This window comes from Agrilus planipennis, unplaced genomic scaffold, assembly GCF_000699045.2.
Source record: "Agrilus planipennis isolate EAB-ADULT unplaced genomic scaffold, Apla_2.0 scaffold68, whole genome shotgun sequence".
NCBI classification, from domain to species: domain Eukaryota; kingdom Metazoa; phylum Arthropoda; class Insecta; order Coleoptera; family Buprestidae; genus Agrilus; species Agrilus planipennis.
Genome location: NW_020439033.1, coordinates 486,106 through 510,754, shown reverse-complemented (window position 1 = coordinate 510,754; position 24,649 = coordinate 486,106). Strand labels below are relative to the sequence as shown.

The 24,649-nt window shown below is 36.6% G+C and overlaps 1 protein-coding gene across 1 annotated transcript in view; it reads left to right on the top strand.

Moving 5' to 3' along the window:
• Positions 1 to 5,053: 5,053 nt before the first annotated feature.
• The window catches only part of LOC108732782 (roundabout homolog 2-like), a gene marked incomplete at its 5' end in the record, with an annotated part of 46,426 nt that continues 26,830 nt past the window's right edge, over positions 5,054 to 24,649 (top strand). The window contains one exon of the mRNA XM_025976620.1: positions 5,054 to 5,378. Within this exon, the coding sequence (XP_025832405.1) occupies positions 5,054 to 5,378 (325 nt within the window). The remainder of the gene's footprint in view (positions 5,379 to 24,649) is intronic.

The window sequence follows — 24,649 nt, the reverse complement described above, 5'->3', positions numbered from 1 at the left end:
ACAACTGAACATATCTTAATGAAGCTTTTACCCTAACACTAACGTCAATGAAAGCTATTTTTAATTAAATAACAAGTGAATCCTTAATTTCTAACTTACAGGTATCGTCTTCAGGAACCGTTATTTTTGATTGGGCACATAAAATACTCAGTATTAAAATAATAAATTCTATAGAATTCTATATAGAAACAATCTTAATATCTATTTTATGCTTTATATTGCTGTGGTAACTAGGGAATGATTAGCGATTTAGTTCTTAATATTAGGTTAAAAAACCAATCAAACCATAATTACTTCATACTTACAAGTTAGTTAATATCAAATAACTGACAGTTTACCGCCATCTGTACAAATTTAGACTTAGTTTATGAAGAAGATATCTTCCTAATATCGACTAGCAACGGAGTAACTTTGATTTGATCGGTAATTTATCAAAACGACTGATGCTGATGCTAACTAATAAGATCGAAAACGTGTTCGCATTATTACCATCAATAAAATAGAAAAAAAATAATATTCTATTAATTAAATTTCGTTCAACAACAATGTGTAGCACAAATGGAAGTTCTTTTTATAAATGCTTATGTATGAAGGACCTTCGTGGATTAAATCCTGTCAGAAATAAATCCGAAGTTTACCCGCTTGCATGTACGGGGTTAAACGAAGTAAAAACCAAATCCAAAGCGATTATTTCTCGATTTAGGACTGACGTAGGTCGCTGATGTAGTATAGGAGGATGATTAACGTGATGCGGGGCAGCCCGCCTCAACCCCCGCGGGAATAAGGATGGTACCCTCGGGGGAATTACCTGTACCTACTATAAATACGTTAGTAATCTGCAGCAGTTTACGTAGTACATTTTATAAAACTCCTTTGAAATTGTTAAAAATGCAGTCGTTTAAATTTTAGGTAAAATACTACCTGTACCTGTTTTTCTTTCCACAAAATGTTGGAAGTTTATTTTGAAAGCGACTTTTTCATGTAATCTACCCCTTACACCCACGAAAGCAAACGAAAATACGAACGGAGCGGCTCGATCTTCTTAAAACATTCTTCTATAATAACTTTGCCTTCTTTGTAGATAAAAAAGTTTGCTTATGGATTTTATACTCAAAATAAAAAAAATTCCTCTCCAAGCGAGCCAATTAAGTGAAGTCTTTCGGTTAATTGAGTTACACAAGTATTGATTTCATTACTGAAAAGTTTCTCCCTTGATTAAAATTCTTTTGTTATTATTATAGTACGAAAATATTTTCAAAATTAAATAGAATGGGAACAATAAAATATGGTTTTTTCTACTATCTCTCACGTTGGTAAATTTTGCATAAGAAAATTCTACTGCAAATTATTCTGTAAAAAGTTTGGCCTTGAGTAAAATTTCTCAACACCAAATTTAGTTAGAGAGTTAGAAATATTTAAATGAAACAATTATTTTCGCATATAATCATTACTAAGCTCAATGAAATACTTCAAAATAAGAGCTCAATTCAATATTTTAGTCGTATCAATGTTTTAAACTCTTATACTCTAAAGCTGCTCGTCTTCTGCTCGCCTATGCTCATCTACCTACTACCCGTTCCAAATATATACAATTACTGTGACACATATATGCATTTCAGTAATTATATTTAACTTATTACGATTGAACCAACGAAACTATTTTAAATTATTGCTTAGGTTTTATTCATCATCGAGTCGCAATGCTGATTTTACCGTTTTTACTCAAACTCTGCTCACTTTTAGCTCGCTTACGTTGACATATTTACTACCTGTCCTAAGTACATACCCTCACTGCGCTACTATTAGTAATTATAAATCAATTTTTGTATTTGCAACGATTCTAATAACGAAATTATTTTATTTTGACCTCCAACGTTACCCATATTTTTATGACAGATATCTTCCACTCAAACGTTGCTCACTTTTAGCTCGTTTACGCTCATTTAACTACTACCCGTCCTACATACATACGTACCAGTACCATTAGTAATTATAAGGCAAATAACGAAATTATTTTACTTTGACCTCCAACGTTACCCACATTTTTATGACAGATATCATCCACTCAAACGCTGCTCACTTTTAGCTCGTTTACGTTCATCTATTTACTACCCGTCCTACATACATACGTACTACTACCATTAGTAATTATAAGGCAAATAACGAAATTATTTTACTTTGACCTCTAATATTGCCCATTTTTTTATTACTCATATATTTAGCTCAAACGATACTCACATATAGCTCGCGTACGCTTATTTACCTACTACCCGACCTACATACATATCACTATTGTTAGTAATTATAGATCAATTTTTGTATCTTCAACGACTCAAATAACGAAACTATTTTACTTTGGCCTCTAATATTGCCCATTTTTTTATTACTCATATATTTAGCTCAAAAGATACTCACATATAGCTTGCTTACTTTCATTTACCTACTACCCGACCTACATACATATCACTACTGTTAGTAATTATAGGTTAATTTTTGTATCTTCAACGACTCGAATAACGAAACTATTTTATTTTGACCACCAACGTTACCCATATTTTTATGACAGATATGTTCCACTCAAACGCTGCTCACTTTTAGCTCGTTTACGCTCTATTTATTACCCGTCCTACATACATATCACTATTGCTCAACGACTCAAACAACAAAACTGTTTTATTTTAACCTCAAACGTTACCCATATTATTATGACCGATATGTTCAACTCAATACTAGAACGATTCAAATAACGAAACTATTTTATTTTAATCGACCACGTTGCCTATTTTTTTAATGACCTCTGTATTACGTTTAACCCATTGCAAGTATTGTATGACAAAGTATTCTTTGTCATACAATACTTGCAGTTACTTTTATCTGTGTCTTTAATTTTTTTCTCTCCGGTGTCCTGAACAAAGCGGCGGATAGTAATAAAAGATTTAAGAACTGCTTTGCTTCTATAAATAAAGTAAAACGGTCTGGAAATAAAGTGACCATAAAGTCGGAATCAAGTTGGTCGGCGGAGTTTTGAGGTTTTCCTGCTGCTGCACTACTATCGAACTTAACGACCTGTGCCAGTTGTTAATTTTACTACACACGCCACGACTCGTTCTCTTCTAGTCCGATTTTAAGTATTCCGTTTTATTGTGTCTCTATTTGTGTGTATCTGTATGTTTATAAGGTACGAAGGGGTTATTCGAAAATTTTATTCGGCAATTTACGGGAAACGGCGCGAACTTTTCTGAAGAAAATAAAAAACATGTTCGATTCTCATTATACAAACGGGATAAGTTTTACCCGTCGTCGTGTTTATAGACGCGGGTTTAAATCGTGTAATAAACTAGTAATGCACCAGACTATAATTTTATCGGGTACGAAGTAGTGATATTACTAAGTATACTTTACGCCAGCACAAACGTCAACGTTAAATCAGAAAGTATACGCGATAACAGCGCAGCTACCGTAGTGCACTGTGACGGTCAGGACCAACAAAAGTAGCGAACATGAACACTTGACTTCGTTTGTGTGCAATTATCTATTAATTCGAAGATTCAATTTCAAAACCTCTATATTTAGATTTAGAATTGTAGTTAAAATTGGGGCTTTTTCCCTAATTAAGTAATTAGTGTAAAACATCGACAAGTCGTTCGCTAACTCAAAGAGAAAAAGGTCAAGGATTTAAGAAAAACGTAAAGTCCTAAGCTGAGCGCAGTTAATGAGAAACAAATAACAATGGAAGATCAACAATGCATTGTCTGACTAACTCTATTGAAATACATTAGCATTGCAAGCTAGATGCAAATTTAAATAACGATCCTAGTTAGTTAATTAAGTAAATAAAGCAATGAAGGCATTGAATCGATATTTTATTCACAAATGCAATCATTTCTTTTACCAGAAACAAAAACAAATGAACGACACTAATAGCTAATATCATGTAACTGGTTCTAACTGGTTTGTAAGAGAAGGAAAAGTAGGGAAAGAGAGAATATAAAGATTAGAAAAAGTGGCTGATTTGAGGTATCTAGGAAGTCAGATAAGCCAGGATGGAACGAGTAGTGAGGATATAAATCAGAGGATATAATTAGAATAGAAATTCGATAAAGATTGTTAAAGATATATGTTTGGAGCGCTGCGCTGTACGGGTGCGAAACATGGACGGTGGGCGCTGCCGAAAAGAAAAGGTTCAAAGCGTTAGAAATGTGGCGTTACAGGCGAATGATGAGGATACCGTGGATAGAGAAAGTTAATTAAAAAATCGGTTGTCTGTAAAGTCGGTTTACTGACGATAGTTGAACGTAACAACGTCATTAGAAAATACTGATGGAATGGTTTCATTTTTCAAAAGAAAATTTTAATTTTATTTGTTTGATAGATATTTTGTATGGATATAGAGAAGGAGGTAAATGGAAATGTATTATTGTATAGCAGCTGTCCACGCGGACGCATCGCTCACTCAAGTAGGAGAGAGACAGATGTCGAACGCTGCCGAACGCGGAGGCCGATTGTGCCTCTTTGTCGCTCGTTCCGCGCTCTCGCTTGCACTTCAAGCCTTAAATGGAACGCCTCAGAGCGAGGTAACGCCGCATGAGTCATGTTTTTTCGTGCGTGCAGCCGGCTCCATCGAATTATAAGACGTTGTCACGTCAAAAATATTAGAAACAATAAGATAACAAAGGACTCTATGGAAGTCAATAAAAAACAGGCGAGACAGGTTGGTAGGACACCTTCTCAGGCATGAAGGTCTAGTCAGAGACATATTAGAGACAGAAACGGAAGTTTGAAGGGGTAGAGGTAGATTTAGATTAGATTACTGTTCGCAAATAGTTAAGGATATAGGTTGCTGCAGGTTTAGGGAAATGCGAAGATTATTTCAGGATAGGAAAGAGTGGAGGTGCGTGTCCAACCAGTTTTAGGACTGACGACCTTATGATGATGATGATGATGATGATGTAACTGGCAGTATAACTACTTGACAAACTAAATAAAAGAAGTTCTTAGTCAGAGATTAATGACTTAACACTTAACAATTTTGTTAATACGTCATTTCTGTGTTACAGGTTACCATTATACCAACCAGCAGCCACCACGCATCACAGAACACCCGGTAGATACGACAGTGGCACGCCACGACCCGGTGACATTAAACTGTCAGGCAACCGGCGATCCTGAGCCTACAATAACTTGGTACAAGGATGGTCATCTAGTAAGGACCGCGCCGCAGGATGCTAGGTCGCATAGGGTCTTATTACCTGCGGGAAATTTGTTTTTCCTAAAGGTGGTGCAGAGCAGGAAGGAGTCCGACGGGGGCGTCTACTATTGCGAAGCTAGTAATGTTTTGGGGAAAGTCAGAAGTAGAAATGCAACCCTCACAGTAGCCGGTAAGTTTGCTTCTTATTTTTATTGTTACTTATTTATTATTGTTGGAGCGGACACCGTCAAAGAAGATTTAATATATTAAGGGTTAGTAGTAAAAATGTCACAGCAGTACTGAATTTTTATTTTCGGAAATAAATTGAAAGCATGATCTTTCTCATACTGTTTTGTATCAAAAGGTAACAATTTAGAACGAGTTAAAAATTGCCACATTTGTAGTACATAAATTTCGATATTCGAGTTTTGGGTTTGTGTATCTCAAAAGGAAAACAAAACTCTTTATAAGATTACTCAGCCGTCTTTCCGCCTGTCAGACACTATTCCCAAAGAAACCATTCAGTTCAGCTGAAACTGGGGTATCTAAAACGTTGAAATAAAAAGGACCCTGCATATAGAGCCTTACTTAAAGTACAACAAAACTTTAATAAAAATCCTAGATCTTATTCGAAGATTTGTAACGCTTAAGGTATATAGTACTTATAGCTGTACGTTACTTAGAAATCAACCCCCTTCTCCTTAATGTGGTTCAGAATAGTCTTTAATAAGACTGCTTGCCCTTACACAGCCATGTAATTTATGCTCAGTTTTGTATTGTCGCTTCAGAATGACTCTTGGCTACTCACATCAATGTTGGCGCCGGTATCGATCGCTACCCGAGGCACTATACGGTTTTGAAATATTTATACTTACACCTAACATTGTAGGTATTCAATAAGGTGCTTAACTTGCCTGATTCCTTTTTTATAATAAAAATTACAATGTTTTCTTAACGGTATTTTGCGGTTTATAAAATTTTAGTTTCTGAAAATGGAGATTGGAAATCTGACAGTAATTTCGCGCTTTATACTCCAGGTGATACGTCTGTCAACTTTATTTTTCCCTTTTCTCATCCCCTTAACTTCCTTCAGACGTCTGGGGTATGCTATCCCACTAAATTTATCCAGAACGAAACATTTCAGTTCTTGTTATCTTCAAATATTACGTACGGTTGTTTTCTTTTATTTTTTTGTTATTGGTATCCTTTAGCTACACATTTATAAACATATTTTAGTCAAACGGTCAAAGTTTTGATTTGTTTTGTTTCAGCTGTGTCTATTCAATATCGAAATGACTTTCTTTTTTATTAAATTGAGACTTGATTGACGGATTTTGTTTTGTTGGCGTTGGTGGAAACCTTTATAAATGCATTAGAATAAATAATAAATACATTTCTGAAGAGGTCCAAGTTCTACAAGTATTTCTGAGGAGGTCAATAAAAATTTCATTAGTTTTGAAATTTAAACTGATATGGAAATGTTCGGTATATAAAATCAGAACTTAGCTTACCCGGGCGTCACCCTACTTGCCCCCCTCCCCACCCCCTTTAAAACCGGCATTTGTGAAGAAAACGACAAAACTATTCGAATTAGAAAACTTTTCGAATTGTACAAGAAGCTTGACTCTATTTAGTATTGTTTATGAAATACTAACTGTAACCTTCAAAACTTCTGCTGGACCAACCCTTTGTCCTGTCAATTGTGCAGTAAGTAACTTTGCTCCTTGGGTGCCGCCCGAATTCCCCCCTCTCCCTCTTTAAAACTAGTACTGATCAAGAAAACAACAAAACTATTCGAGTTAGAAAACTTTTCGAATTGTACAAGAAGCTTGACTCTATTTAGTATTGTTTATGAAATACTAACTGTAACCTTCAAAACTTCTGCTGGACCAACCCTTTGTCCTGTCAATTGTGCAGTAAGTAACTTTGCTCCTTGGGTGCCGCCCGAATTCCCCCCTCTCCCTCTTTAAAACCAGTACCAATCAATAAAACAACAAAACTATTTCGAATTGTACAAGAAGCTTGACTCTATTTAGTATTGTTTATGCAATACTAACTGTAACCCCCAAAACTTCATCTGGACCAACACTTTGTCCTATAAATTTTTTAATAAGTAAATCTGCTCCCTGGGCGCCGCCCGACCTTCCCCTTCCCCTTACCCCTTTAAAACCAATACTGACAAAGAGAACAGAAAACAATTCCAGTCATTCCAAAAGTTCTAATTACAGAAGTTTGACTCTATTTACCATTTTTTCCGCAATACTAACTTTTTTGGCAACATAACCCCCAAAGCTCCTTCAAGTGAGCCAACCCTTTACGCGATAAATTATTTAGTAAGTACATACACGCATACGTAGGTGCAGCATTGATGCAGGAACTGTTACTGTTATCGGATAATCCTGCAATATAAAGCTACAATCAATAAATGTACTTGCCAGATCAAATTACAGAGATATATCCCGATATACGCAAATATATATGTACATTTCTACATCATCCGCTTCTCCTTCCAGCAATGCAGTAGTTGCAATTGCAGTCGTCATTGCTGCCTTAGATATACATATGTATGTTATATACTATTATTTGCCAACATTGCACAATACAGCAAAAATTTCCATAAAAAATGCACAAACTTGTGTCTACATGTATAAATACGTCTTTAGCCAAAAATGAGATAAGTTATATGATACTGAAACATTTTTTATTATTTTTGTAAAAATAAAACGTCTGCCAGACTATTTATTTGTGACGATATTGCATTTGAAAATATGTAAACAATTATTTACTCGCCAAATTTTATGGACACATATAAAATTGATCTCCACTTGAATTTATATTAATAAATTGAATAAGGATCGACAAAATCAGACAGACGAAAATACCTCTTGTCTGATTTTTAATTTACAAATGAAGGTGAAACGTCGATGTTGGTTTTATACCATTAGAACTTTGATTTAGCTTAATTCTTTCCAATTTGCAATAAGGGGATGAAATTGAAATTTTTTAATCTGTATAATGCAACGAAGTATTTTTCAATTTACTTATCTGAAAGCACAATTCTTGGCTGAAATTTTCTTCTAACTTTTTTGTTGTGATACTTCAAAAACCATGATGAAGTATCAATTCTAAAAACTACATACTAACTTTGAAATAAAAATTGAAATACTAACAGATGACAAAGTCAACACTAGTATAAATCGTCAATTATATGATCCAATAATGATGATGATACCGCGGATAGAGAAGGTTAGAAATGAAAAGGTATTGGAAAGAATAGGAGAACAGAGGCCTCTATGGAAGTCAATAAGAAATAGGCGAGAAAGGTTGGTAGAACACTTTCTCAGGCATGAAGGACTAGTCAGAATCATCTTAGAGGCAGAAACAGGAGTTAAGAGGAGTAGAGGTAGACCTGGATTAAATATGGGATGTTCTAATTTTAGGGAAATGCGAAGGTTAGCTCAGGATAGGAAAGATTGGAGGTGCATGTTCAACCAGTTTCATTAAAACTATATAATGACCCTATAATGATTATTATTTAAATGTTACTCCATTGTTTAAACGGTTCATGTTTTTTCTTACTTTTTAGCTCGTTATTTGAAAGTCTTCACAATTAATTAATTAAAAAGATTTGTTAGAGCGGTGGGTGATTTCAAAAAAATACCAAAAAGGAATTGTCATAATGTCACATTTTTATTCTCTCGCTGGTTCTATGTAATTGCCTTTTTAACCGTCTGCACCAGCGTAGCGACGCGGACGCGCCAAAGACAAGAAAGTGCAATTTTTCATATTACTTATAATTCGCCAAGTGGCGCAACTTATCCAATATTTCCCGTGGAGAATTTCTTCTTCCTTGCTCTATTTTCTCGTCTCTATCTTTAGGGAACATCACAACCCAGGTGATCACGTAATGGCTGGATCTAAACATACAGAAAAGGGAAGGAAACCCGTTATCACGTCTATTCTTATAATATAATGTTACACACTCGGTTCCCTCGAAAGTGGTCTTGATGAGAAAGTTCTTTAACGACAAAGGCGCAGAACCTTTTACGTTCTATTATTGATTAGCAATCATCACTAAACAGCGGCGCACATAAAAAAATTGAATGTAAGGATGGGAGACTAAAAAAAATTCGCAGACCAGCCGCACAGAGTTACATACTATTATAGTTTGAACCACCATCGTGTGGGATTAGTGGGTAAGTCAGGAAAAACAGAAATCCCTAAAATAAAGTAAGATATGTATTGTATTGTATGTATGTATATGTATGTATGTAAGATAGGAGACGAAAAATTAGAAGAAATGGCTGATTTTAGATATATAGGAAGTCAGATAAGTCAGGACGGAAGGAGTGGTAGGGATATAAAACAGAGGATAGCGCAGGGTCGTGTCGCTTTTAATAAAAAGAAGTCACTTCTATGCTCGCGAACGGTTAATTTAGAAATTCGAAAAAGATCGTTAAAGGTCTATGTTTGGAACGCGGCGTTGTACGGGAGCGAAACATGGACAGTGGGAGCGGCGGAAAAGAAAAGGTCAGAAGCGTTCAAAATGTGGTGTTACAGGGAAATGATGACGATACCGTGGATAGAGAAGGTTAGAAATGAAGAGGTATTAAAAAATCGGTTGTCTGTAAAGTCGGTTTACTGACGATAGTTGAACGTAACAACGTCATTAGAAAATACTGATGGAATGGTTTCATTTTTCAAAAGAAAATTTTAATTTTATTTGTTTGATAGATATTTTGTATGGATATAGAGAAGGAGGTAAATGGAAATGTATTATTGTATAGCAGCTGTCCACGCGGACGCATCGCTCACTCAAGTAGGAGAGAGACAGATGTCGAACGCTGCCGAACGCGGAGGCCGATTGTGCCTCTTTGTCGCTCGTTCCGCGCTCTCGCTTGCACTTCAAGCCTTAAATGGAACGCCTCAGAGCGAGGTAACGCCGCATGAGTCATGTTTTTTCGTGCGTGCAGCCGGCTCCATCGAATTATAAGACGTTGTCACGTCAAAAGAATAGGAGAACAGAGGACTGGAAGTCAATAAAAAATAGGCGAGATAGGTTGGTAGGACACCTTCTCAGGCATGAAGGTCTAGTCAGAGACATATTAGAGGCAGAAACGGGAGTTAGGAGGGGTGGAGGCAGACCTAGTTTAGATTACTGTTCGCAAATACTTAAGGAAGGATGCGGGTTGTTCTCTTTTTAGGGAAATGCGAAGTTTAGCTCAGGATAGGAAAGTGTGGAGGTACGTGTCCAACCAGTCTCAGGACTGACGACCTTATGATGATGATGATGATGTATTGATGAGGAAAATAGTTTCGAACAGTTGAAACGGATTGATTAAGTGCAAAGGGTTCAAATCTCGAAGGGTATTGGTATGTTATTAACTAACTCAGCGTTCCACCTCTTTTTTTCCTGAATAAGAAATTCTAATTTTGAATTTTTCATTAAAAGTTAGATAATGAGTTCCAATTGAAATGAAATTATCACCCAGTGGATTTGTTAATGCTATTGTCAGAAAGTTATCTTCTGTTACACCTGGTATATGACTCAGTTCTCTGCAAAATTGTAAAATATATTTATATGCCATATGGCTGTCGTTAAATTGTTGTTTGCTCATCTTCCTTTTATTTGCCATTAAATCTGTATTTTCCGTTCAAGTGCCCATCGTAATTTCAAAAAAAAAATAACAAAGTTAGCTGCCGTTAATATCAGATAAAGATAAAAACAAAAGGGTACACTTCCATCGGCAGGATTTTCCAACATAAACGATGTTTTAAAACGGATTTATAAAAGTGTACCTATCCGAGAATTGCAGAGTCATAAAAACGTTTCCTTAAGTATCCCCATATCAGTTCCGTTTATGAACTGTTTGCCGTACAAACAATGGCTGCAGCATCAAAAATCCCACTCGTAAAGAAAGACAGAACGAGAAAGGGATTCAGCTGTTTATTTGTTTTCGAAAACAAACGTGAAGCGATCAAAGATACATTTTGCTGCCACGAACAATATCTGAGCCCGTACAAGAAAGCGACTACTCGCAGTGCGATCCGATGGGAGATAAGGATGCGGAATTTGCTGCTAAAGAACATCTGAAGGGCGAAGGGGAAGGAGGAAACGCCGTAGATGGCCAGACTGCTCGAGAAGTTTTTGCCGACCAAGAAGCAGCCATATATCTTCGTAACGAGTTTTGCTTCTTAAGGCGAGACATGTTACTTTTCGTTCATCTTCTTAAAAGTTAAATGAAACAGAAAGAGTGAAAGAAAGCGGCAGCAGCCGGCGACGCCTAACGTCGGGACGCTGCATGGTGCCTTAGTCAGACCGCAAACTAAGTGGTTTATTGTTAATTATTGTCTGGACTTTTCAATCTAAAAATTAAACTACGCCTGAAAAAGTCTTCTGTAAGAAATAACGTTAGAATACATTATTGCACGTTAGAACACTGGCTTACGATCAATATGGCGTTGTTTTCATCGCGATATCTCAAACGGTTGCGGAGTTATACACAACAAGAGAAAAACGCGCGGTATATACTCCCCACTCACGCATGGTATACACTCCTCACTTACGCGTGGTATTCACTCCCCACTCACGCGCGGTACGCACTCCTTTTTCCTCTCGCGCGGTAGTCGCTTTCATCTCTCGCACAAATACGGTGCAGTGGAATCACGTTAGTGGTGGGGAGTAGTTAAGCCGCGCTTGCGTGGTTTAGAGACGCGTACGGCATCGAACGTTTTAGTTTGTGAACAGCTCTTGCGCGTTACAGATGTAGGAGGCAACACAGCGCAGCGCAAAAATCACACCGCATGTACAGATAAAATCTCTCTGATAAAAACCGCACATATAATGTGGACTGAGATTTATCTATTAATTAAACCAGTGGCGGTACAAGTAAATTGAGGGGTTGTAGTGGAGCGACGGATGTCCAACGCCGACCGTCGTTCCCGGACATGACGGATGGACGTTGTGGCGATGCCTTTTGTGCAACGTAATTTGTATGCACATAAATTTTTCGTTATCGCCGGCACGTTGACGGCTCCATTCAAGGAATTGACCAAACGCCGTCGCCTGGTCATTATTAGCCAATGAGCCGTCTGCGTTTCAATACTAACGACGCGGTGCGTTAATTTTCGGATGAAAATGCAGACATAGACGTGCCTGCCTGTCGGCAACCGGCGAAGACAAAACACGAACGATTTAATCGATACTAAACAAGATTAACCGCGGGACGCTGTCATGTATGATGTGCATTAAATTATATCCTGGTCGGGATACGTCGAAGTTTGACAAAGTATTCATGCTAAACTTTGTAAATTAATTTATTGCTATACCGTTCGATATATTGCGAGTTTTTAAGATATGTCTGAAGTAAATCAATAATAATTGAGGTTGAAACTCGTTAGTTAACTAAAAAAGGGAGTTATGATGAGGTTATTAGGTAATAACTTAAGACTACAGTAAGTAGTCCAGTAAAGGATTACATTTTCAAAAGTAACGGGTTATTGGGATTGGTTAAGCTTTCACACCGCATTGCAAGTTTGTGCCGTGTTATGTCAGAACTGCGTCAATTTTTGAACCATGTTATAATAAACCAATCTCTTGAAATTTTTAGTATAACAGCTCTGCTGAAATAACACCGTGTTATGAGAAAATTCATAACTCGTGCCGTGTTGTGAAACAACTATGAAAAGATTTCATGTCGTGTTGAGCATATCAGTGTGTAATAATAAAAGCGTTAATTGAAAGCCTCAGCAGTTTTTGCAGAACAATACCGTGTTATGTAGATAGGTAGGATTCACAACTTTTGTGCCGTGTTGTGAAACAATTATGAGATAATTTCATACCGTGTTAAGCATAGCAATGTGTTATAATTAAAGTGTTAATTGAGAACTGAATTAATTTTTAGAGTATAATGCCGTGTTCCGAAAGGATTCATAACTTTTGTACCGTGTTGTGAAACAACTATGAGAAAATCTCATACGGTGTTAAGCATAGCAATGTGTTATAATTAAAGTTTTAATTAAAAGTTGAAGCAATTATGGTAGGATTCATAACTTTTGTACCGTGTTAGGAAACAGCTATTAGGAAATTTCGTACCGTGTTAAGCATAACAATGTGTTACAATGAAGAAGGTGTTAATTGAGATCAGAAGCAATTTTTGGGACGTATGTTATGAAGCAAGTGATAAATAAAACCGTGTGTAACGATTAACGTGTTAAGAGAGAATTGCTTTAGTGTTTGCACTGTTTTCATACGGTACTACAATAGCATTCATAACTCATGCGCCGTATTAAAGAATATAAGAAACTTATAGTATAGTAAGTTGTCAAGTAAAGTCAAATGTTAGCAATAATGTGTTAACCAAAGTCGACTGTTTTGTTTCTATAGTAACTTGTTACTCAAACAACCCTAACAAGAAAGACTCGTGCCGCGTTATTTAAAGTCGTGTTGTAGGAATAAGGTGTTAAGTAAAGAGCAGTGTGCTATAATAACAGATAACTTGTTACAGTTAGACCTACAATTTTAGTACCGCTTTCTAATAAGAAAGATTCTAACTGTGCTACAATTAACGTGTTAAGGCAGAAGTACGATAAATTTTCTTTTGCTTTCGTAATACCGTGTTATAGTAGCGCTTCCCTCATTTCTGCAGGGTGTCATGTATTTATAATAACTTAAGAAGTTAAGTTTTTAAGAAAGTTTCGTGCCGCGTTATGTATAATCGTATCGTAACAATAACGTGTTAAGTAAAGAGTACCGTGCTGTAATAACAGATAACTTGTTACAGTTAAACACAATTTTTACACCGTTTTCTGAAACAACCCTAATGAGAAAGATTCGTACAGTGTTAACATTAACGTGTTAAGAGAAATGTACGGTAGCTTTTCTTCTACTTGTGTAATACCGTGTTATAGTAGCTATTATTAAATAATTGTTTAATTTCTATACTTTCTTTGTATAGTGTAAATATAATTATAAAAACAATACGTATTCAGCGTTAAACCTCATGCAGATTTATACGAAAATGTATCTAAGTAAGCATTGATTCAGTGTTAATATAAAGCGTAAATCATTCTCGTATCTTATATCGTACTGGTTAACTGCTTTTATGGTAATAAAGCTATTTTGTGTTGAAGGCGTGAAAGTGCCAGAGATACGTACATTGTCTTGCTTCTAGCTTATTGCTGATGCTTCTCTAGATAAAATTCGCAACAATGAAGCTCGTTAAACCCATTGTACGTATACTTGAACATCTTCGTTCCCAATTGGATGGTAAATAACTTGTTGGAAATTTAGGACAATATCGGCCCGTCTAGACTCGTAGACGACCACGCTTCTGAAATTAAACAACGCAGTGGTGACAAAACAGATGGCGTTTGTTACACTGTCTTCACTTATTCGTCGAACGTTGTTTAATGGCAGCCGCTAGGTTGGTTTGCGTTCTGGCGTGCTGATGGGAAGAAGAAGAAGAGTCCGAAATGGTGATTCAGTCTGACAGTTTACAGAAGACAGAATGTTGACTATTAAGAAATAGAATATCTGTTGATATAAAACCCAAGAAACCTGTAGTGGATTAAATGCGGTTTTTTATTGCTTAATACAGTTTTATCTCATGTCAATTATATTTCAACGTCATTGTCACCAAGAATGATAAGATGAAATAGTTTTTTGTTTATAACTGAAAATCTAGTTTGATATGATATATTATTCTGAAAATTCATTTCTGAATTTTTACCCACTACAAACTACTTCAAATTAATGAAGGAAAAATTGTTGCTGTTGTCACACCCCCGCCGGGAATCGAACCCGGGACCTTTGGCTTTACGCGCCAATGCTCTAACCATTAAGCCACGAGTTGACACATCTTAAAGGTGTTTCGATTGGGTAATAATACAGCCCACTTAAGGAAAGATACGACTAAAATTTTTTCTGATTTTTTAGAAAAATCCAAGGTGCGATCAAGATCAACCATTTTTGTTTTTTTGATAAACAAAATGAATGTACTTACTTACGTATGTATAATAACTTTACTCATATGTATATAGGAAAGTACATTGCAAGTGTGCTTATCTTCTTCTTTATCATATGCACTCACTCAAACACAAACATACAGACACACAGGGAAGTGCATACTGGGTAGATGAGAGTATGTTTTTGGTACGTGTTCAGCCCTGGGAGGTAGCAAGCATGAAATTGAGTATTTTATATTCAAAGAAGGTGTCGCTAGTAATAGATGCTGTTTATTTTCTCTAGACTACTTTATGGGGTGTCTTTCCATAAATTTATGGCTTCTAAGCAGATACAATGAATAGAGAGTGAACACGTTATTAGATGCACTATTCTATCTGAGCGGCAAAGTGCATTATTGTCTTTCGCTTTTCACCAAGACATCTTCAAATCGCAGTAGTGAGTTTAAAACTGCTTAATGCTGGAACATTTGATGACTTCGTGGTGTGAAATTAAAGCCAAGAGGGGTGGCGGGTGGTTAAAGGATTTTATTTGTACAAAAACAACCGTCAGTATACGTTATTTACTTTCTCTAGCGATGTGCCTCTTCCAATGTCTTGGATGCGCGCTGGCAAAATCGTAGGTAGGGAGAAAAAAGCTAAATATACTCTCGACTCTTGTTCATTAAACATACTTTTTCATACAGTACCTGTCAAAAATTTTGTTCAATCGTGAACAGTAGTGCGAGTCGAAAACAAGCGTTAAAGCCTTTAATATGTCTTCAAATATAAATAAACATCTCGTTGATATTTTCAGTAGTAAATGGTACCAATAACAGCACATTTGAGCAATGCAATTGTAGTGGATAAAATGGTCAATTTTTCCGTGCAGTACTGTATGGATTATACGCTCCTCACCGGTTAAGAGTTTGGCCGAGAGTTGTCTCCTTCCTTGGCCTAGTGCTGTTCTTTTCTACTTTGCGCCGGTCAAACTCAAGGTCACATCGCTACAGAAAGTAAACGAAGTATAGTTAACGTTTTAGTCAAGTTGTCCGGTTTTCTCGACCAAATATGTAATTAATGCCATAATGTGCATGCCTCAATTGTTCTACATTGATACACAGCCGTGAAACCTCCCAATATGGACAATAATTATTATTTATCCAATGTAGATACTAACTAAAAGTCGTTTGACTGTTCGCTGTCGGTTTTGTACTTCCCTCTAAGGTTTTCTTGAACGTCTCGAAAAGAATAGTGCTTATATTGACGTGAATTTTGCCGGGGAAGTCTTTTCGAGTGGCCCACTTGATGTTATGGTCTCCTCGAGCCCAGCCAACTGAGATAAAGGAGTCATACAGAAAAGGACAATGGCAAAATTAAACTGGGATACGATTCTCTTTTACAGACCACAATCGGAAAGGGGTTCGTTTGTATGGTCTCGGACACAAAATAACTTCGAATACTTACTCGAAAGCACACACACATACATCTATGTAGGTATATTGTGCACACAGGAAATAACCATTGACGAGTGTTCTTTACCAAGCGAATGAAAGTTGATGGTTCATAAATTAGCTGACGTGTACTCGAACTTATGGTATGTACAATCATGTAATATGGGTTTGGTTGAGTAATCTATGCATTACAGCAAGTGGATTGTATATGACGTTGAATATTTGGGTATTAGTCGCTATTAAATTATCAAAAACGGCCCAAAACACCTTGATGCAGTGAATTTCGTCGAAATCCTTAGTCATTTTTTTAAGAAATTAATGGCATAAATATTGATCGTATGTCGTTGCTTGTTAAGGCTTTTTTTTAGGAGAAGAAGTACAGACATTATAAAAAATCAGGGAGGGTAATCCAGCATCTTTCGATCAACTTAAAGTCTAGAAAGTTGTCGATAATTATTTCTAAATTTGACGTTTACCGTCATTGCACATTAAATAGCTTTCTATAGATGGCGTTTACTGAACTGTCTGAAAAAGGACTAAAAGTGGCTCTCATGTCTAAAGTTTGGGTTGTTGAAACAGTCAGTATCTAAAGGTTTCTCTTTACGTACTTGTAATTAAACAACAAAATTAAAGATAACGTTTTGGTTGGTTTGGACTTTTTCCTTTCCTTATTAGCTGTTTCTTATTTTCAAGTGCAGATATGGTAAACTTAACGGTCTTTAGAAATGCAGTCACTCCAGAAATATAAATAAAAAAAGGAGTAATGATATGTACACAAAGAAAAGCGCAGTAAGCGCTGAGTAGCGAAGAAAACTGGATCCCAAGACAATTGGCACCCTTCTCCACGGGATTGCGAATATACATACGTACCTATGTATTTGCCGTTTTTAAGTGTATTCGTTGGGATGTTTATTCAAATGCCACTAAAAGCCGAATGATGAGGAGGGCAAATATTTGACAGTCTTTTCAATTTAAACACATTTACAGGGTGGACAGAAACAACTCATCGCATTTGGCGATAGTTGTACATCACACATGGAGCAGTAATGTGATAATTTTGGCGTATTCGAAGTGGTACAAAACAATTGGAAAAAGAATGGCGGGTCTAAATGTCGACATTCGTGTGTAATGTTGGTTGCATACATTCTAAGGACATACGATAACCTTTGTTAGACTGGTATAGTTGGTTAAATATACATTTGTATATTAAGGTATACATTACAATGACATAAATGTTAAAGGTTACGTGCTAAGCAGTAAGGGCCTAGGTTGGGTCATAATGGGTCATATTTATACGTGTGTCAGTTTATAACATAATAGCTAGTTCATAACCAAATTTTAATTTTGTTTCGTTAATTGAGAGGATACATGCAAGTGGTTCGTTTATAAAAGTTGGTGATACTACAGTAGAATCCGCTTATAATGTCATCGAAGGAAAATGACAAACATGTCATACTAAGCGGGCGTCATACAAAGCATAATCTTATAAAATAAACAACTTTCTATTTTGGTTAGTTATTTAGTTTAATAGAGAGAAAAACTACAAATTGTATATATTTACTAACAGAAAAAGGAAAAGAACGATGAATTGTAATATCAATATACATAAGAAGGGTCAGAAAAATGAGCGAAAATGTTATTATTAATCATTTGGGTCACTATAGCCGGATATGATTTCTTGAGAATCGCTCATAATAAACGGTATGTAGTCACTCTGCGTGTGGTCGTAGTAAGAGGTGACTATCAAGTTGTGGTTCTGAGAAGAACCGATTTACCAAAGTGTTGGACACATTGCTGTGCCTATGATGAGACGTAGCGCTGGTACAGCATCTGATGGTCGATATTCTGGAGTAGATACTGTTGCAGTATCCAATAATAGCGAACCTGGTGTTAGACTGTTTTTATTCGAATATTTACAGAGTATTTATACAAAATTTATTTACATGGTTTAAATGGCAAAGAACATTTCAGCACATTACATTTGTGTGTGTATTTGCTGTTGACCTAGTTAGTCGCAGTGTGTCGCGACCTAAGTAAGTCAGCACAAATGTAGAGTCTTAATTGATACACAACAATAAATGTTTTCTTGCTATACCGAGTGTTCCCACAGGTATGTCATTTTAAACGGAGTCATTATACCCAAACTGTCGTATAGAGAATTTAATATGAAAACCAAACATAACACTGCAATTAATTCATATTAAGCGGTTCTAAACGAATCTAAAGTTCACTGGATCGCGTAATTTGATTTATACCAAATATTTTTCAAATATATATCGACATATTGACCAGGATATTTATTACGTTCAGACCTCCTTTTTCTCACACAGCAGAACCTTCCGTGAATAGAAGCAATCAAAGGAAGAGCAAGGTTCTAAAATGTGTGAAAGAATATCGTTCCCATTTTTCATAAAGTTTTCCCAATTTATTACCAAGCCCGATAATTTATGAAGCTGACGAGTCAAAAACTACGGTAATATAAAAAGCGATATTAAAATGCTGTATATTGTGAGTTTACATACCTCTTGGACCGATTTCAATGAGGTCATATTGCAATTTTTAAATTAGGTATAGTTTTCGAAAAGGCGAAGGGTGTATCACCTCAGTACCCTGACAAAAATGTTACAGATATATTAGTCATTACCTCATCCTATCTATTACCTCATGACCGAATATTAACTTTTAAGTACGTCCAATATTTCTAACGATTGGTAACTTTAATAAATATTTCGATTAAACAACATCCTGGATACCGAAAATAAAGAGCGTTTCATTCTTTAATTAGACCCTTCAGTAGTCAACTTATTATTCCAGGAAGTTGGATCTTAGGAGAGGGTAAAAACTTATATACGTAGAACTTTGTTACCCTAGACAAAAATTTTCAGTCTCAATACAGTTTCTCAGAGTCCTTCGACGTCTCTGAGAGCGTCTCTCACAGTCTTTTACAGTCTCTCAGTTATTGCCTAGGTGTTTTTATGGATCTCTCACAGTCTCTTTATGAGAGACTCGAACAATAAAATTGTTAATTCAGAGATTCCAGTGTCTCACAGAGAGACTGAATGAATAAAATTGAAAAATTGAGAGACTCGAGTCTCTCGTAGAAAGACTGGGATCTCTAAGAGCGTCTCTCACAGTCTCTGTATGAGAGACTCGAACAATAAAATTGTTAATTCAGAGATTCGAGTCTCTCACAGAGAAACTGAATGAATAAAACTGAAAAATTGAGAGACTGGAGTCTCTCGTAGAAAGACTGGGATTTCTAAGAGCGTCTCTCACAGTCTTTCACAATCTCTCAGTTATTGCCTAGGTGTTTTTATGAATCTCTCACAGTCTCTGTATGAGAGACTCGAACGATAAAAATTGTTAATTCAGAGATTCGAGTGTCTCGTTCAGAGACTGGATACGAAATGAGGATCTCTCTATGAGCGACTGGAGTCTCTCGTTCAGAGACTCTAACAGTTTTTTTGACAGTCTCTCTCAGCGATACCAGAGAGACTCGATGAGAGACGGAGACTAGAGTCTCGCTTTCAGAGACTCTGAGAGACTGAACATTTTTATCTCGGGTATACATATAGTGAGTTTGGGAAGTAGTAATAGGTGTTTGTTTTAATTTTAATTTAATGATTTATGTATGTGCAACCAATTAAACAATCGAGTAAAGAATCTTAAATCCATTCACTTTTTCCCAACTGTTTACTTCCAGCTGGAAGATTATATTATTAAATATTCTGATTATTAAAGTTCTATTTAAATTTCACACGTGCGCTTTGTTTGTAGGTGATTTGATTAAATAAAATACTTAGTTATAAAGTTAATAAGCGAACCCGTCGCGTCGCGCCGCGGCGTCGACAAAACCCCTGGTTACCACCCGACTATTATCATAACTCCCATCGGCCGAAGAGAGATATTTGATTAAAGCAACAAGTTTAAAATTCTCGAAGCAAGTACCGCGATTAATTAATGTTATTATCTGCCAAGTTTTAAAGACTTCGCGCCTGGGGGTTGAGACGGCGGCGGCGGCGGCGGCGGCGGCATCGACACGACGGTGCTAGCCGCGCTACAACTTAAAGGTGAAGAGGCGGTGTGAGACAGTTACGAGGGTGGGATTTGTGTGCAACCGTGAACGAGTTAAGTTTCAAAAATTATAGCTCGACTGGGAATTGAAAGTTATACTGGCATCGAACGTTTTGCTTTTCGTGTTATCACAATAACCTTAGTAATAGGTTTTGTACTGCAACGAGGGGCCTGTTCTCTTTCATATTATATAGTCAGATGGAAATTGCATGAAAGGTCAATACTGTATTACTGTCTAGCGGTAGGTGCTGAAGAATAATTAAAATTTCATTACGAACCTGATAAACGTTTAAGAAAAAAGTAATAGACGCAATAAACTACTACGTACAATTTCTCGTGTATAATATTATACACGGTGTGGACCAATAAAGCTAGGACGACACCCTTTTTTTTAAAAAAACTTTTTGGGTGTTTCATTCCCACCAGCCTGTAATGCTGGTGGGCGGGCAGTCCCTCCGGACTACGCCGGAAGGTAGGGCGGAAGGCCCTCTTCAGCCTGCTTTCAGGAATCGTAGGTATGGGTGGGTGGTGATTCGGGTGAGAAAGATGAGACGGACGAAATGAAGACAGAAGAGAATGAAAGATTTATCTGTGGAATATTAGTGCCTCAGCATTTGCCTAAGTGATTCAAGGAAACCGCAGAAAAGCTTGGACCAAGGCAGACGGACCCGGAATCGAACCGGCATCCTCCCAAATGCTAAGCAACGGTCTAAACCTCATCATCATCATAAGGTCATCAGTCCTAAGACTGGTTGGACACGTACCTCCACTCTTTCCTATCCTGAGCTAAACTTCGCATTTCCCTAAAACTAGAACAGCCCACATCCTTAACTATTTGCGAACAGTAATCTAATCTAGGTCTACCTCTACCCCTCCTAACTCCTGTTTCTGCCTCTAATATGTCTCTGACTAGACCTTCATGCCTGAGAAGGTGTCCTACCAACCTATCTCGCCTATTTTTTATTGACTTCCATAGAGTCCTCTGTTCTCCTATTCTTTCCAATACCTCTTCATTTCTAACCTTTTCTACCCACGATATCCTCATCATCCGCCTATAACACCACATTTCGAACGCTTCTAACCTTTTCTTTTCCGCCGCTCCCACTGTCCATGTTTCGCACCCGTACAACGCCGTGCTCCAAACATACACCTTTAACAACCTTTTTCGAATTTCTAAATTAACCGTTCGCGAGCATAGAAGTGACTTCTTTTTATTAAAGGCGACACGACCCTGCGCTATCCTCTGCTTTATATCCCTACTACTCCTTCCATCCTCACTTATCTGACTTCCTAGGTATCTAAAATCAGCCACTTCTTCTAATTTTTCGTCTCCTATCTTTATATTCGCTCTTTCCCTACTTTTTCTTCCCTTGCATATCAGTATTTTAGTTTTACTTTTATTTATTTTCATACAGTACTGATCTGTCAGTACCGCTTCCATTTTATTTAAAGCTATCTCTAGGTCCTCCTTGCTAGATGCTAATACTGCTATATCATCTGCAAATCTAAGCATACTAATCTCTTGCCCTTGCATATCTATCCCTACAGTTGTACTGTCTTTAATGATATTGCTAATTACTCCTAAACGGTTCGTTTTACAGTAAAAATGTAAGGAAACCTTTTAGTGCAGATTTAAATTTCTTATTCGTTTTGTTAAAAACATTTTTCTGTAAAATTATCACTTTGAGTGTTATAGCGTGTTAAATATTGGCAATCATAGTTTTTGCAAATTATGCGACAATTGCTGCTACTATTCTTATCAAAAATGGAAATTTTCCAGTGGTTGTTAACCGCAGATTTATTTATGCATGTTTTTTCGCTTTGCTTCATTTGCAAAATTCGTTTAGGTACCTACTTCAATTTGTTGAATGGTTTTATTTGCCAGTTTGATTCCAATTACATCCGTTTACCTTATTATCTCCTAGTGCACTAGCACACACGTGCATTTGTAGCAGAAAATTAGATTTTTGCACAGATAATTCCCCGCTAAATTCGCCATTCTAATTGGTGGTTTTCAGATTTATGATGCTTTCGAAATAACAAAACAGAATTATCGCATTCGGTCCGCTCATCGGATGCTGAAATATCAGCACAAAACCGAACAGACCGAATGAACGTTTGGAACCATTAAAAATAGTTCTGCAATTAGCAATAATGATGCTTAGTTTCGATCTAATGATCTCTTTGTTAACATTAATTTACTCAATTTAATTAAGTAATTTTAATCACCACTTAGACCAATCGGTACTTCAGAAAGAAGTTGTGTTTTAACATCAAATAATGATCAGTAAATCGTTATCTATACATATAAACTGCTAAACGTAGTATTTCAGAGGAACGAATATTCTTTTCTTAGGCCGTTTTAAACACCATGAAATACAGCAGTTAGCAGTAAATATCTACATCGTCATCCATAACTATTTACTGCTAACTGTAGTATTTCAGGAAGAGAAGTCTTTAAACACTATTAAAATACTACAATTAGCAGTAAATATAAGTATCTACTGTTAAATGTAGTACTTCAGAGGAAACATTCTTTTGTGAAGGCTCGTTAAACACTATGCAATACTACAGTTAGCAGTAAATGCTTATATTTCTGTCTAAAGATATTCACTGCTAACTGTTATTTCAAACAGAAGAGGATTCTTTTGTAAAGGCTTCCTAAACCCCACAAAATACTACAGTCAGCAGTGAAAATTTATGTATATGTATCATCTGTAGATATTTACTGCTTCATGTAGTGTTTCAGAGAGAAGATAATTCCTTTGTAAAGCCTTATTAAACACTATGAAATACTACAGTTAGCAGTAAAAGTCTGTTTTGCTATGTAGCCTGTATAGGTATTTACTGTTAACTGTAGTATTTCAGAGAGAACAAGATTATTTTGCTCTTAATCACTTTGAAATAGTACAATTAACATTGAATATCTACATGGTCATTTATAGAAATTTATTGCTAGAAAAGACGAGGTATCTTCGTGTCCTTGAAATACTGCATATACAAAGAAATATCTTGGCTGTTTAATGCCCCATGCTTGATATTGATCATATTGTCTGGATGGAGTAACTTCGGTTTGGACTATAAATGTTATCTTCTTTCTTGTTCGTTTTGTTCGTATGAAAAAGAAATGAAACGTTAGTTCCTTTAATCAAGACAATTTACAAATTCCGGACATACCCATTTCATTTTATGTGGTGTAATGCAGAGTAAAGTACAAAGGGGGAACTAGACGGACATCCAGGCCACATTGGAAAAACAAAGAGTGTTTCAAATGGTTTCACTCGATTTGGCCCATCGAAATTCTACACATGTAACAGGAGCATAGTGTGTGTGTGCGTTTGTGTATGTGTGGGGATAAATAGAACACGGGGATATTTGTGCGGGAGTGCCATCCCTTTCTGTCCACCCTCGACCAATTGCGGGGACCTTTTTTTGTACCTACCGCCCCCCTTCTTTCCTTTTCACCACTTCAGTTCAATTTACGACCTGGACATTTACAAACACGTAGAACGGCGAGTTTTCTTTACATTTTTTTCTAGATAAATGTCGCCATTTGGAGACATTAGGGGCAATTTCTTGGCCATTACCCCTTCAGAGGAAAACGCAAAAAATCGGGATTGTGGAAATCCGTTTTGTAACGCCCTGGAACTGGGCAAAACACCATTTCTGAATACAGACAAATTGTTTTATCGGAAATGTGGCATTTCTCACACAAAAATTTTTATAAATTAAAATTGAGCTTTTTAATAAAATAATTCGAAGTGTTCTGTATACTGTTCTTTTCGGATCTCATCAGCGCGTCGCAGACAGCTCTGACAGAACACAGATCAACTTTTACCTGCTGTCTTAACAGCGCGTTTTACAAAATACCACAAATGGCGCGGTAAACGCCATCTGTAGTACGATGCCACATTTTAGGATTACGTATGCTCCAACAAGGTCCATTTAAATATATGGATATCTACTTGCTGAAACGAATCCCGGCGTAGCT